Below are 12461 nucleotides of genomic sequence, written 5' to 3'. Positions count from 1 at the left end.
GTGTGTCCATCATCACACTTCCAACCCGTGGCAACAGCAGAGAGGGGACCCCTGTCTGCCTGGCTCTGGTCCTGCGTTCCTTCCTCCTATACCACATTTAAGCGTAGGCCAGGAAGTGGTGAAAAGCCCACTTTATGGTGCCCATTGTCACTGCCTGTAGAGCTCCTCTCCCACTGAGGGTCACTGAGGCCCAGGGAGTATGTGTGAAGGGACCTGGGGTGCCCAGTGAGAGGGGACCCAGTGAGCCCTAGGATCCCAGAACCTGTGTCAAAGGGTCACGTGGAAAGCAGAAATGCCCCAGGATTGCCCAGGCCCGGGGGTGCACTCGTCAGAGCCCTCCTCCTAGGGACTCCCAGGGTGAGTAAGAGCTCCCTTACTCAGCCATGTTGCTGCCACCCACTCCAGGGGCCCCTCCCAGTCAGATGTCAGCAGAGGAGGAGGAGGAGGAGAGGGAGTAAAGGAGGAGGTGAGACTATCACCCCAGTCCAAGGCTGCTGGCTCCCAGGCCTGGTGTTGGTGGGAGGGACAGGGCGGGGCAGGAACAGCCGGCTTCGTGCCCAGAGCCAAAACGAAAGCACTCGGCTGGGACTGGGACGGCAGTCAGGATTCCCAGGAAAGGGAGCGCGCAAGCTAGCCAGCCCTGGGACCCTGAGGCTGGGGACGGATTCCCGCCCCTCTTTCCTACAGGCGGGCGGGCGGGGCTGAGTGGGAGTAGAGGTGGGCTGTCTGCCCCCCCCTCCGGGGGGGCAGGACACAGCCTCAGGCCTGGGTGCCGCCCGGCACCTAGAAGATGCCCATGCCCTGGTTCCTGCTGTCCTTGGCACTGGGCCGAAGCCCTGTGGTCCTCTCTCTGGAGCGGCTTGAGGGGCTTCAGGACGCTGCCCGCTGCTCTCCGGTGAGTCTGGGCCCTGGGAGTGTTGGGGAAGGCTCAGGGTTCAGTCTGCGGCCCATCAAGGCCCCAGCCTGGCTCCTGTCACTGCCACTGCCGCCAGAACCGCCCTGGCTGGTCTGTCTGGTGCTGATGGGGTGAGAGAAGAATGGGCAGGGGGCAAGAGCTGGGTCTGTCTCCTTCTTGGAGGGGCTTGGAATAGTGAGCCCAGAAAGACGTGGGTGGGAGTCTCGGGGGGGAAAGATGGTTAGATTTGGGGGCACAAACTGACTCTCCTTTACCTCCTTCCTAGGGCCTCTCCTGCCACCTCTGGGGTGAGTAGCCCTACTTTTAGAGAGAAAAGAACTTCCTTGGTCGGTGGAAGGGAGGAGGGCTGCCCCAGTCCCATGTTCTCACCACCCACCCTCAGCTCAGGAAAAGCCCAAAGATCTTTGGTCCTCTGGGGTGTCAGGTGCAACCAAACTCTGGGTTCAGAGCAGCCTCAGCTCCTACCTTGCCCTTCATGCACAGATGGTGACGTGGTCTGCCTACCTGGGAGCATAGTGTCTGCCCCAGGCCCAGTGCTGGTGCCCACAAGCCTGCAGACTGAACTGGTGCGGAGGTGCTACCAGGAGACCGACTGCGACCTCTGTGTGCGTGTGGCTGTCCACTTGGCTGTGCATGGTGAGCATGTCATCCTGTGACAGTACATGTACACATGTGAATGTGTCTTAGATGGGCCTGAGGACCAGGGAGTCTGTCACGCAGCACTGGGCATTCTCAGTGTTCTCCTGGAGGACACTGGCCGAAGGACCCCCAGGGTCAGCCTGGTCTCCCTGTCCACCCCCGAGACCCCAGGCCTGGCATCTGCTTGCATGCCCCTTTCTGGAAGGAAGCCAAGCCCCAAGCCAGCCCAGGGCAGGGGGCTTCACCTGGGCCTTGCTCTTGGGTCCTTCCAGGGCACTGGGAAAAACCTGAAGATGAGGAAAAATTGGGAAGAGCAGCTGATCCAGAACCTGAGGAGCCTAGGAATGGTGAGGAGAATCTGGCTGGCCCAGCCGCGCCTCGCCAGGGCCTTGCCTGCAGCCCCTGGGCCTGACTGACCCTCTGCCCTGTTGCTCACAGCCTCTCTCCAGGCCCAAGTGGTACTCTCCTTCCAGGCCTACCCCACTGCCCGCTGCGTCCTGCTGGAGGTGCAAGTGCCTGCTGCCCTCGTGCAGCCCGGTCAGTCTGTGGTATGTGAACTAATAACAATACCAATAACAATACCCACCTCCTAAACTTGGCATCTATAAAGTGCTTTCCCGTGCATTATCTCTTTAATCCTGATTCTGCCAGGGCTGTGAGCAAGTTCTTTCAGCCCTTTTTGCCTCAGTTTTCCTGTCTGTAAAGTGGGAATAAGAATAGCCCTACCTCATATGGCTGTTGTGAGAATAAAAGGAGTTGATACGTGTAAAACGCCTGGTGTCATGCCCGGCCCTGAAAGGTCTCAGGAAGTTTCATTTTTCCTTTCTTTCATAATCCTCAAAACTACCCTATGAACTAGGCATTATGACCCTCATTTTCCAGACAGAGAAGCTGAGGCGTGGAGAGGGGAAGTCTGTGGGCTGGATCCACTTCTCCGGACTTCCTGCCATGGCACGTCTGCCCCATGTACACACCACGGTGCAGGGGGTGGGGCTTCTCCCTACCTCAGGAGGCCATATGTGGTTGGAAGATGTACTTCCGCTCGGGCCAAATCACTCAGACCCTTTGACTTCCCCTCTGGTCCCCAGCTCCCGGCCAGTTTTCTCTCATCTGGAAAACTGTAGAATGGGAGAGCATCAGCTGGCCTACCTCACAGGGCAACTGTGAGGACCACTGAGGCACCAGGTAGAAGAACCACTTCTGTGAGAGGGGACATCCCACATTTACAGTGGGGTCACACCTGAGCTTAGCCACATGACCCAGGACAGCAGGGGTAGGGGCAGGGACTCAAACATCTAGGGCCCTGTCCCTGCCTTGCTGACGCACCCACTGAGGGTGTGTACTTTAGAGCTGGGGGCCCCTGAAGGACACGTTAATGGCAGAATTTCAGGTCACACAGTATAAACAGTCATTGGTTGTGATATGGGAGCCGGTGAGCAGAGTGGTCCAGGCAGAGGACCCCAGAGCCCTTGGCCTAGAATCTGAGCCCTATGCCACCAGCCTCCCGCCACGCCTTTCCTCACAGGGCTCTGTAGTGTTTGACTGCTTCGAGGCTGCTCTGGGGACTGAGGTGCAAATCTGGTCCTACACTCAGCCCAGGTACCAGAAGGAACTCAACCTCACACGGCAGCTGCCTGGTAAGTGGCCTCAGAGCCTCAGGGGCCCCAAGTCCTGGTCTCCCTGGTCTTTCTCCCCTCTGGCCACTTCCCTTCTGCTTTCACCCCCTTCCCAGACCCATCCCCTCTCAGGCAAGGGTCTGAGCTACACTCCTCCCCAGAGTCAGTCCCCGTGCCTCCTCTCCCCGGGTGACATTGCTTTCCAGTGCTTGGGAAGGTACTTTGGGCACTGGATAGATGTGGGTGGTATCTAGGGGACAGGGAGCCCTTCCCAGTGCTCCCCATGGGTCGGACTGCTCCCCTTCTTTCTTTGGCCCCCGGTCCCACTGGAGGCTTTTCTGTGATCTCTCCCCAGACTGCAGGGGGCTGGAAGTCCAGGACAGCATCCAGAGCTGCCGGGGTAGGGGCTAGGGCAGCGGGGCTGGGAGAAGGGAGGGCGGGTTCTGGAGCGTGAGGGACCCCTGGAGTCAGCTTCAGGTCTGGGTGCCACAGCCCAAAAGGTCCGAGAGCACATTCATTCATTCACTCATCACACACGAACTGCAGTAGCTCCTACTCTGTGCCAGGCACCGGGAATATAAAGTGGATCTCTCACTCCTTATAACAAAAACTTGTTAGTAACAGGGGCATCAAGAGGCCCAAGGCATTGTCGAGATTATGGCGCACCCCCAATATACCAAAATAAAAATAATATTAGACCATAAAATAAAGGGTAAGAAAGTGAAGGTTTTGATGATTTTTCCCATACGCTGTTTGGACTTTGTTTTTGCTTTATTTTTTGTTTTGTATTTTCTTTTTTATTGTGGTATAACATACAGAAAAGTGTGTAAAGTGCACTCGTTTTGCTGTCCAGTTCAGTTAATTTTTACCTATGTATACACTGCATGGCTACCACCCAGATCAAGATAGAAACACTGTGATATTATTATTATTGTTATTTTTAAAGATTGGCACCTGAGCTAACAACTGTTGCCAATCTTTTTTTTTTTTTCTGCTTTTTTCTCCCCAAATCCCCCCAGTATATAGTTGTATGTTTTAGTTGTGGGTCCTTCTAGTTGTGGCATGTGGGACGCCTGATGGCCTGATGAGCAGTGCCATGTCCATGTCCAGGATCTGAACCCGGCAAAACCCTGGGCCGCCGAAGCGGAGCCCGCGGACTTAACCACTGGGCCATGGGGCCGCCCCCATATTTTTTGAACTCTTAAATGATTTCAGCTTCATTTTCCTTTGGCTGCCTTAAACTTAGGCTTGGCCTGCCTCTTTGGTGATTCATTTAAGACTACTCAGCACCAGAACTTTGAGGACACAGATATCCGTCATTGATTTCATGTCGTCATTCATTCAGTAGATGTTGATTCACTTATTCAACAGATGCTTATTGAGTAATGACTTTGCCTAAGGCATAGCCCTCAGCACTGGAGATAAATCAATAAACAAAACTGATGAAACTCCCTGCCCTCACCGAGCTGAGGGTTCTGGCTGGGAGTCAGGGTCTGGGGGGTTGATGGAGGACACGGTAAATACATGGGGATGTGCAATATGCAATCACTAACAATGTGATTAGTGCTATGGGGAAAATGCAGGGAAGGGGGATAGGGAGGTTGGGAGTTGCAGGGGTCAGGGATGGCCTCACTCTAGTGAGCGAAGACCTGAAGGAGATGAGGGAGGAGCCATGTAGGTATCTGAGGGAAGTGGGAGCTGCCAGGGCAAAGGGACTGAGGCAGGAGTGTGTCTGGTGTGTTTCAGCATTAGTAAGGAGGCCAGTGTGTCTGCAGCAGATTAATTGAGGACGAGAGTGCTAGGAAATGAGTTAGAGTGGTCATGGCAGCCAGATTGGGTAGGGCCTTGCAAGCCATTGTAAGGACTCTGGCTTTCACTTCGGGAGGAATATGGGGGGCCGTCAGAGGGTTCTAAGCAGAGGAGAATGATTTATTTTACAGTGGTTACGGGATCTTTCAAATGGCTGCAGAGGGAGAAGCAGGGAGAAGAGTTTCTCATGACCATATAGTGGGGCCTCTGTGGCCGCCTATGTACAGCAGCCCCTGGGACGGCTTCTGGGGACAAAGTCTGGTCTGAGACGGGGACACAGGCCCTGCCTTGCAGGATCCTCCCAATCTAAGGCATTTAAAGGAACTCCAAAGGGTCACTCGGCGGGTATGGCCCAGGCTTGGGTGTGCAGAAGAGGTGGAGGAAGTCACTCTCTCTTTGCTTCCCCCGCAGCCCTGCCCTGGCTCAGCGTGACTGCAGATGGCGACAACGTGCACCTGGTGCTGGATGTCTCTGAGGAGCAGAGCTTCGGCCTCTCCCTCTACTGGAACCAGGTCCAGGGCCCTGTAAAACCGTGGTGGCATAGAAACCTGGTGAGGCCTCTCCCACCCCAAGTCCATTCCCACTCTAGGACGATGCTCATGCTAAGGGTGTGAGCGCATTATCCAAGGGGACCTTGGAGAGGACGTAGCGACTCACACCTAAAGCGAGGAACATTGCTGGGGGAACCACCGCCTGCCTGTCTTCCTCAACTTTGCCCTCCAGCCTTCCTCCTCCTCATCTTCCCCAACTTCTCCCCTTGTGCTTGTCCCACAGACTGGGCCGCAGACCATTCCCTTGAACCAGACAGACATAGTTCCCTGCCTCTGTGTTCAGGTAGGAGCAGAGTCCAGCTGGGGGCCAGGGGAAGGGGTCTGGGGAGTTGGTGAGGGGGATGGCCCTCACCTTCTTGGTCTCACCATCCTCCACACTCCTCTTTGAAGTGGAAACTCTGGCTCCTTAGGGTGCCTGGCCCTCCCTTGACCTTTGGTGTCCTATGCCTTCTGGCTGTTGCATGCCCCAAATGCTCTTCCTGTCCTCTATCCACTTATGGACCCCTATTTATGCTTCATGGCCTCGTTCAGATGTCATCTCCTCCCCGAAGCCTTCCTCTACTCCTCCAATGCCCTCTTTGTGCTCCCCTGAGGGTAGACCGAGTGCTGTGAACTCAGACTGGTTTGAATCCTGACTCTTGGCATTTGCTACCTGTGTGAACTTGGGCAAGTCACTTCACCTCTCTGAGCCTGTTTCCCATCTGTAAAATGGGAAGAATAACAGTACCAGCCTTATAGGGCTGTTTAAGGAAGTGTGCCACATTCAGGCTCATATATGGTAGCTCTTTCCTCTCCCTCCAATTGCACATAATTAGTCATCAGGTTCCATCTATTTTACCTTTGACATTAATGTTTCTCATTCTCTTTCCCTCTCCTTTCCATCTCAGCCCAGTTTGGGCTTCTATCATCTCTCCTCTAGACCATTTCAATAACTTCTGGCCCCACCTCCTTTCCCGTAACTTCCCTGGCAATCTGGGCCCATATTCTGACCCCCAACTGAATCTTTCCCACTGTATCTTTCCCATGATTCCCCTCTATGGGAATTTTGTTACATCCAGATAGAGCTACTTATCAAGATTCACTCACCTCCATTTTTGCTCAGGCGGTTCCAACTTCCTGAAATGCCCTCACTTCTTTTCTATACGACCAAATCCTTCCAGCTCAAATGTCACCTCTTCCTCAAAGCTTTTCCCGAACCTCCTGGCCTCTCTTAATCTCCAAATCCCCTTGCGCTTCTGTCCTTCCTTGTCCATTTATCACTTCCTTTTTAATTTGGGCACTTATCTCATTTCTTCTTGTACACAACAATTGCTCGATAAATGAGTGAAAATTTATTAATTTATATACATGTTTTATCCACTGTGAATCTATTTCCTTGAAGGCAAGAAAATAATGTCTAATTCAAATTTAGTAACCCCCCCTAGATCTTTGCACAATGCCTGTCACATAGTAGGTGCTCTTAATTAAAGTCTCGCTGAATAAATTAATATATTATCTCTAGTGCTAAGCACATTATAGGTGGACTTTAAAAGTCTATTGAAAGAATAAACGAATGTATCCTTAACACTAGCACAGTGCCTGGCACATAGTAGGTTTTCACAAAGTGATTGTGGATTTCATTATTGGGTCCCTAGTGCCAACCATAGTGCTAAGACATATAGAAGGTACTCATTAAGAATTTGTTAAATGGGGGCCCACCAGGTGACAATGGTTGAGTTCCTGCCCTCTCCTTCCGTGGACTGGGGTTTGCTCATTTGGATCATGGGCCTGGACCTACACACTGCTCATCAAGCCATTCTGTGGAGGAGTCCCACATGCAAGTGGAGGAAGATTGGCACAGATGTTAGCTCAGGGACAATATTTTTTACCAAAAAGAAAAGAGTTTGTTAAATGAAGATGTTGCCAGATGTTGGCATAGGATTTGCTGGAAGAATAAATGTGTGCACCTCTAGGGCCTTGCAAAGGGTGAAAAGACCAGGCAAGTGTTTATGAAACATAGGCTGAATGGATGCATCCCAGGTGCCCAACAGAGGCCCCAGCACATGCTCCTGGAGGGTTGAACTGAACTTTGGAACTTGTTTCTTTTCCAGGTGTGGCCTCTGGAGCCCGACTCCGTCAGGACAAGCATCTGCCCCTTCACGGAGGGTGAGCAGACCGGCCAGGGCCAGGGTGGGCATGGTGCAGGCCAGTGAGGGCCGGGCGCCCAGTGACTGGCCCCTCTCTGCAGACCCACGGGCACACCGGAACCTCTGGCGGGCTGCCCGGCTGCAGCTGCTGCCCCCGCGGGGCTGGCGGCTGGACGCACCGTGCTCCCTCCACGCCCAGGCCACACTGTGCTGGCAGGCACCCGGCAGGGGCCCCTGCCAGCCTCTCGTCCCGCCGTTGCCCAGAGAGAATGTCACTGTGAACGTAAGTGAGGCGGCGGCTCCCGGGGTTGTGGAAGTTAGGGGAGGCGAGAGGGGGTAACTTTCCTGAACCTATCCGTTCCCCTCTTTCCACAGATGGCCCTTGAATTCCCATTGCTGAAAGGCCACCCCAACCTCTGTGTCCAGGTAAGAAGGGGACACCAGAGTGCTAGGCTGGGGGCAGGACCCGGCGCAGACCCCCAGAGAAGTCACAGTGGTCTGGACCCAGTTTATCCTCGGGTCCCTGGAGCAAAGTGGTTGCCGGCTTCCTCTTTAGGAGTTCCACTGCGTCTTTACTCTAACAGTGCATGGGACCCTGGGCAGGTCAGTCCCCCTCTCTGACGGTCAGTCTCATCTGTGTGATGAGGATGATAACAGTAACTACTTCAGAGAGTGGTACTGAAGATTAAACAAGGGAAGTGCTTCACCAAGGGACTGGTACAGACTAGATGTTCAACAAATGCCAGCTAGCAGCTTTCGTCATTGCTATCGTCATCCAATTTCCCTACCTGTAGGACGGGTTGCTCTCCAGCTTCAAAGGGTGATTATAAACATATTTGTTCAAGATTTATTGAGCTTCTGCCATGTGCCAGGCACTGTTTTAGGCACTTGGGATACATATGTCAGTTAATAAAATCAATAAATGTTCCCACCCTTATAGAGTTTATGTGCTAATGGAGAAAGGCAGACAATAGGTATAATAAGTAAATTGTTACAGGATGTTAAAACTGTATATAAACACTATGGGAAAAGGTGGGGGAGGATAAGGGAGAATGGGGTGGCAATTGCAAGTGGGGTGGTCAGGTGAGGCCTCTTCGAGAAGTGGTTAGATGAGAAGGGAATGTATGAAGTGCTTGGTCAGACATGAAAAGAGCTAATTTAGGGTCGTAAGGCCCCTTGGCTCAGATGACCTCACAAGGCTGAGACTGAGAAAGATAGAGTGACTCCTAATCACCCAAGCTTGAAGCCAGATCTGCCTAAAGTCAGGTCCAGAGTGCAGAACCCCCAGCCCGAGAGGCCTCCCCTTACCTGTCCCTTCTCTTCTGCTCTTTCTGCCCTTGACTCTGGCTTTTCCTTGTGTCCCTAACCCTGGCCCCCTCCAAGCAGGTGAGCAGCTGGGAGAAGCTGCAGCTGCAGGAGTGCTTGTGGGCTGGTGAGTGGGGCCTGGGGGACACTGGGGCAGGGCCGTTGCAATAGGGGTAAACCCCAGAAATGCCAGCTCCTGGGGGTGAATGTAAGGCATGGAGGAGGGGAGCAAGTGGCAGCCCCAAGCAAGGTTGGGTCTCACTCAGAGTGGGCTCTCACCCCTTCCAGACTCCCTAGGGCCCCTCAAGGATGACATGCTGCTGGTGGAGGCACGAGGTCCCCAGGACAACAGATCATTCTGTGCCTTGGAACCCAGTGGCTGCACCCCACTGCTCAGCAGGGCCTCCACGGTGAGCGCTGGGGGACCCTCCTGCTTGTACCTACCTCCTCAGCTCCATCTCAAACCTGGCCTCAAGTTTTCCCTTTATTCAACTTTTCCCCTCCTCTGTGCCAGGCCCTGTGCTGGTTCTCAGTGGCCTCTCAAAAATCTCCCAGCCTCCCCCACCCCCACTGACTACTGTTCTGCCAGCTGCAGCCTGGTGGGCGCCCAGGTGTGGTGCCCCTAGGTGACAGCCCCTACTCCTTGGCTTGGCAGAGGGCAGCTCGCCTTGGAGAGCAGTTACTACAAGACCTGCACTCGGGCCAGTGTCTGCAGGTGAGTAGGTGGCAGGAGGGCCCTGCCCCAATACCCAAGGGCAATGGCCCTCAAACTCTGTCTTCGGCCTCTTCCTCCTCTTCCCGAGACTAACAGAAAGCACCAGGAAAACTCTCGCTCTTCCTAGGCAGGGGCCACGTCACTGTCCCTCCAGCACCCACCCACTATCTATTTGTGTTTATTTTGTGTCCAGCCTTGGGGAAGTTAAGAGTTGAAGACACATAGTACCTGTCCCTGAGTTGCTCACTGCTGGCCAGAAACCAGTCAACAGAAAACCACATTCCCATGTGCTAAGCATGGGGTTCCAGGGAGAGCTTCAAGGGGCTCTTCATGTAGGCTGGATCTGGCATGGAGGAAGGCACCAATCAGCAGTAGGCACAGCATAAGCAAAGACAGAGCGGCTTGCAGGAGCCTCCTGTGTGTTTGGGGAAAGAGGCACAGTGGAGGCTGGGAATTTGGAGATCAGGCCGGCCAGAACTTAGTGGATGTTGAACACCAAGCTGGGGGCTCTGGGCTTCGTTTTGTTTGTGTCTTACAGCTGTGGGATGATGACCTGGGAGCCCTGTGGGCCTGCCCAATGGACAAGTGTGAGTATTACAAGAACTGCCTTTCCTCTCTGTACCAGGAGCTGGCATCTTGACAGGGAGCACTCACGGGGGCAGCACAAGCAATGGCCTCGTCCTTCACTGGCTAAGATCAATCAGAGGGTCATTCCTTCACTCAAAAACCATAATGAGAGTTTGCAGGGATCCCAGCATCACCAAAAAGACACAGTCCACGCCCCGACTCAGCCATAGAAGGCTGGAAAGACATTAGCCAAAAATCACTTACATTTAGTAAGTGTGAGCTACTGAAGCACTCACTAGAAAGTAAAAGTGTCCAAATCCATGAATGCATACAGTGTGGACCCGACCTCGGTGGGCTGAGGAGTTCGGGGGAAAGGTTCCAGCTGAACTCTGAAGGCTGATCTAGGTGAGGGGGGTAGAGAAGCATTTTTATGAAAATGGGGTGCTTTTTGAGGAACTCCAAGGTAGCCAGTGTGGCCCAAGGGTTTTGGGAAGCAGACGTTGTCATGAGATGAGGATGCAAGGGCCATGTAGGGCTTTGGGAGGCAATGTGAGGAATTTGGATTTTATCTTAACAGTAGCAGGATCTTACCAAAGGGCCATAATCAAATTTGTGTTTTTAGAAGATCTCTGGGGCTGCCATGTGGTGAATGGATTGGAGGCAAAAAAGAGGCCAGGGACACCAGTTAGAAGGCTGCTGCAATCATCCAAGAGAGAAGTCAGGGGCCCAGCAACCCTAGGCTTAGGGGACAATAATATCAGCTGACATTTGAGCACTTAATACCCCCAGCATGGTGGTTTTTTTGTGTATTAATATATTTAGTCCTCACAACGACCCTATATAGTAGCTACTATTGTTATCCCAATTTTATAGAGGTGAAAACTGAGGCAGAAGGTGAAGTCACTTATCCAAGGTCACCCAAGCAGATGGATCTAAATTCATATACTGGCTCTGCCACTATGTGCTGTGGACTTTGGGCAAATCACATCATTTCTCTGAGCCTCAGTTTATCTCCTTCGTGAAGTGGGGTGAAAGTGTAAGGGCTCTAATTATCCTGTCTTCTCCCCTGGGTCTAGACATCCACCAGCGCTGGGTCCTCGTGTGGCTCGCCTGCCTACTCTTTGCCGCTGCGCTTTTTCTTCTCTTCCTTCTCAAAAAGGACCACGTGAAAGGTGAGCGCTTCCTGGCTCCCCATTCCCCAGGGGTAGCCTGGGAGTTTGCCAAGAGAAGGCGGCGGCTGAGCTCACCGGCTGCCTCCGCCCCTCTCCCCAAACAGGGTGGCTGAGGCTCTTGAAGGAGGACATCCGCGCGGGGGGTGAGTGTGAGCGAGCGCGGGCGGGGGCCGCCCCCGCGGGCTGGGCCTCGGCCCTCTGACGTCTTGCCCCCTCTGTTCTCTCTGGCAGCGGCCGCCAGGGGCCGCGCGGCTCTGCTCCTCTACTCCGCCGACGACGCCGGCTTCGAGCGCTTGGTGGGCGCCCTGGCGTCGGCGCTGTGCCAGGTGCCGCTGCGCGTGGCCGTGGACCTGTGGAGCCGCCGTGAGCTGAGCGCGCAGGGGCCCCTGGCCTGGTTCCACGCGCAGCGGCGCCGGACCGTGCAGGAGGGCGGCCTGGTGGTGCTGATCTTCTCGCCCGGGGCCGTGGCGCTGTGCCGCGAGTGGCTGCAGGACGCGGGGCCCGCGCCGGGGGCGCACGGTCCGCACGACGCCTTCGCCGCCTCGCTCAGCTGCGTGCTGCCCGACTTCCTGCAGGGCCGGGCGCCCGGCCGCTACGTGGGGGCCTACTTCGACGGGCTGCTGCACGCGGACGCCGTGCCCGCCCTCTTCCGCGCCGTGCCCGTCTTCCCCCTGCCCTCACAGCTGCCCGCCTTCCTGGGCAGCCTGCAGGGGCCCCGCGGCCCGCGGCTGGGCGAGAGGGCGGAACAAGTGGCCCGGGCCCTGCAGCCCGCCCTGGACAGCTGCCTCCGGCCCCCGGGGACCGCGGGGATGGGACGCGGGATGGGACCGGAGGCAGGGGACAGGACTTGAATAAAGGCAGACGCTATTTTTCTATCCGTGTCTCCCACACGTCTCTGTGAGCGAGCAGCTCGCCTGACCAGCGGCCCGCGTCGCGCATCCCCGCGCCCCTTTAACACCCAAACAGGTGCAGCCCGGCGCCGCCTCCGGTTGGCTGGGGTGGGGTGACGCAATCGCACATGGCCCGCCACCATTGGCTGTGGCGT

The 12461-nt window shown here is 54.9% G+C and overlaps 1 protein-coding gene across 19 annotated transcripts; it reads left to right on the top strand.

Moving 5' to 3' along the window:
* The first annotated feature begins 651 nt into the window (after positions 1 to 651).
* On the top strand, positions 652 to 12306 carry IL17RC (interleukin 17 receptor C). 19 transcript variants are annotated; one of them, XM_070493837.1, is made up of 19 exons: positions 652 to 895; positions 1182 to 1203; positions 1400 to 1552; positions 1828 to 1902; positions 1994 to 2103; positions 3081 to 3192; positions 3527 to 3571; positions 5392 to 5492; positions 5755 to 5814; positions 7622 to 7676; positions 7759 to 7940; positions 8033 to 8083; positions 9041 to 9089; positions 9251 to 9372; positions 9618 to 9677; positions 10216 to 10264; positions 11321 to 11416; positions 11521 to 11559; positions 11648 to 12306. In XM_070493837.1, the coding sequence occupies exons 1-19, from the start codon at positions 791 to 793 to the stop codon at positions 12265 to 12267; spliced, it is 2106 nt and encodes a 701-aa protein (XP_070349938.1). In that variant the 5' UTR covers positions 652 to 790; the 3' UTR covers positions 12268 to 12306. The 19 variants fall into 19 exon arrangements, with proteins under 19 accessions (XP_070349938.1, XP_070349936.1, XP_070349935.1 ...); XM_070493835.1 differs by having other exon boundaries at positions 5392 to 5531; positions 9044 to 9089; XM_070493834.1 differs by having other exon boundaries at positions 5392 to 5531.
* The last annotated feature ends 155 nt before the right edge of the window (positions 12307 to 12461 follow it).

Source organism: Equus asinus, chromosome 21 (assembly GCF_041296235.1).
Source record: "Equus asinus isolate D_3611 breed Donkey chromosome 21, EquAss-T2T_v2, whole genome shotgun sequence".
Lineage (NCBI taxonomy): Eukaryota > Metazoa > Chordata > Mammalia > Perissodactyla > Equidae > Equus > Equus asinus.
The sequence above is the reverse complement of the archived record's forward strand: the minus strand, read 5'-3'. Positions and strand labels throughout refer to the sequence as shown.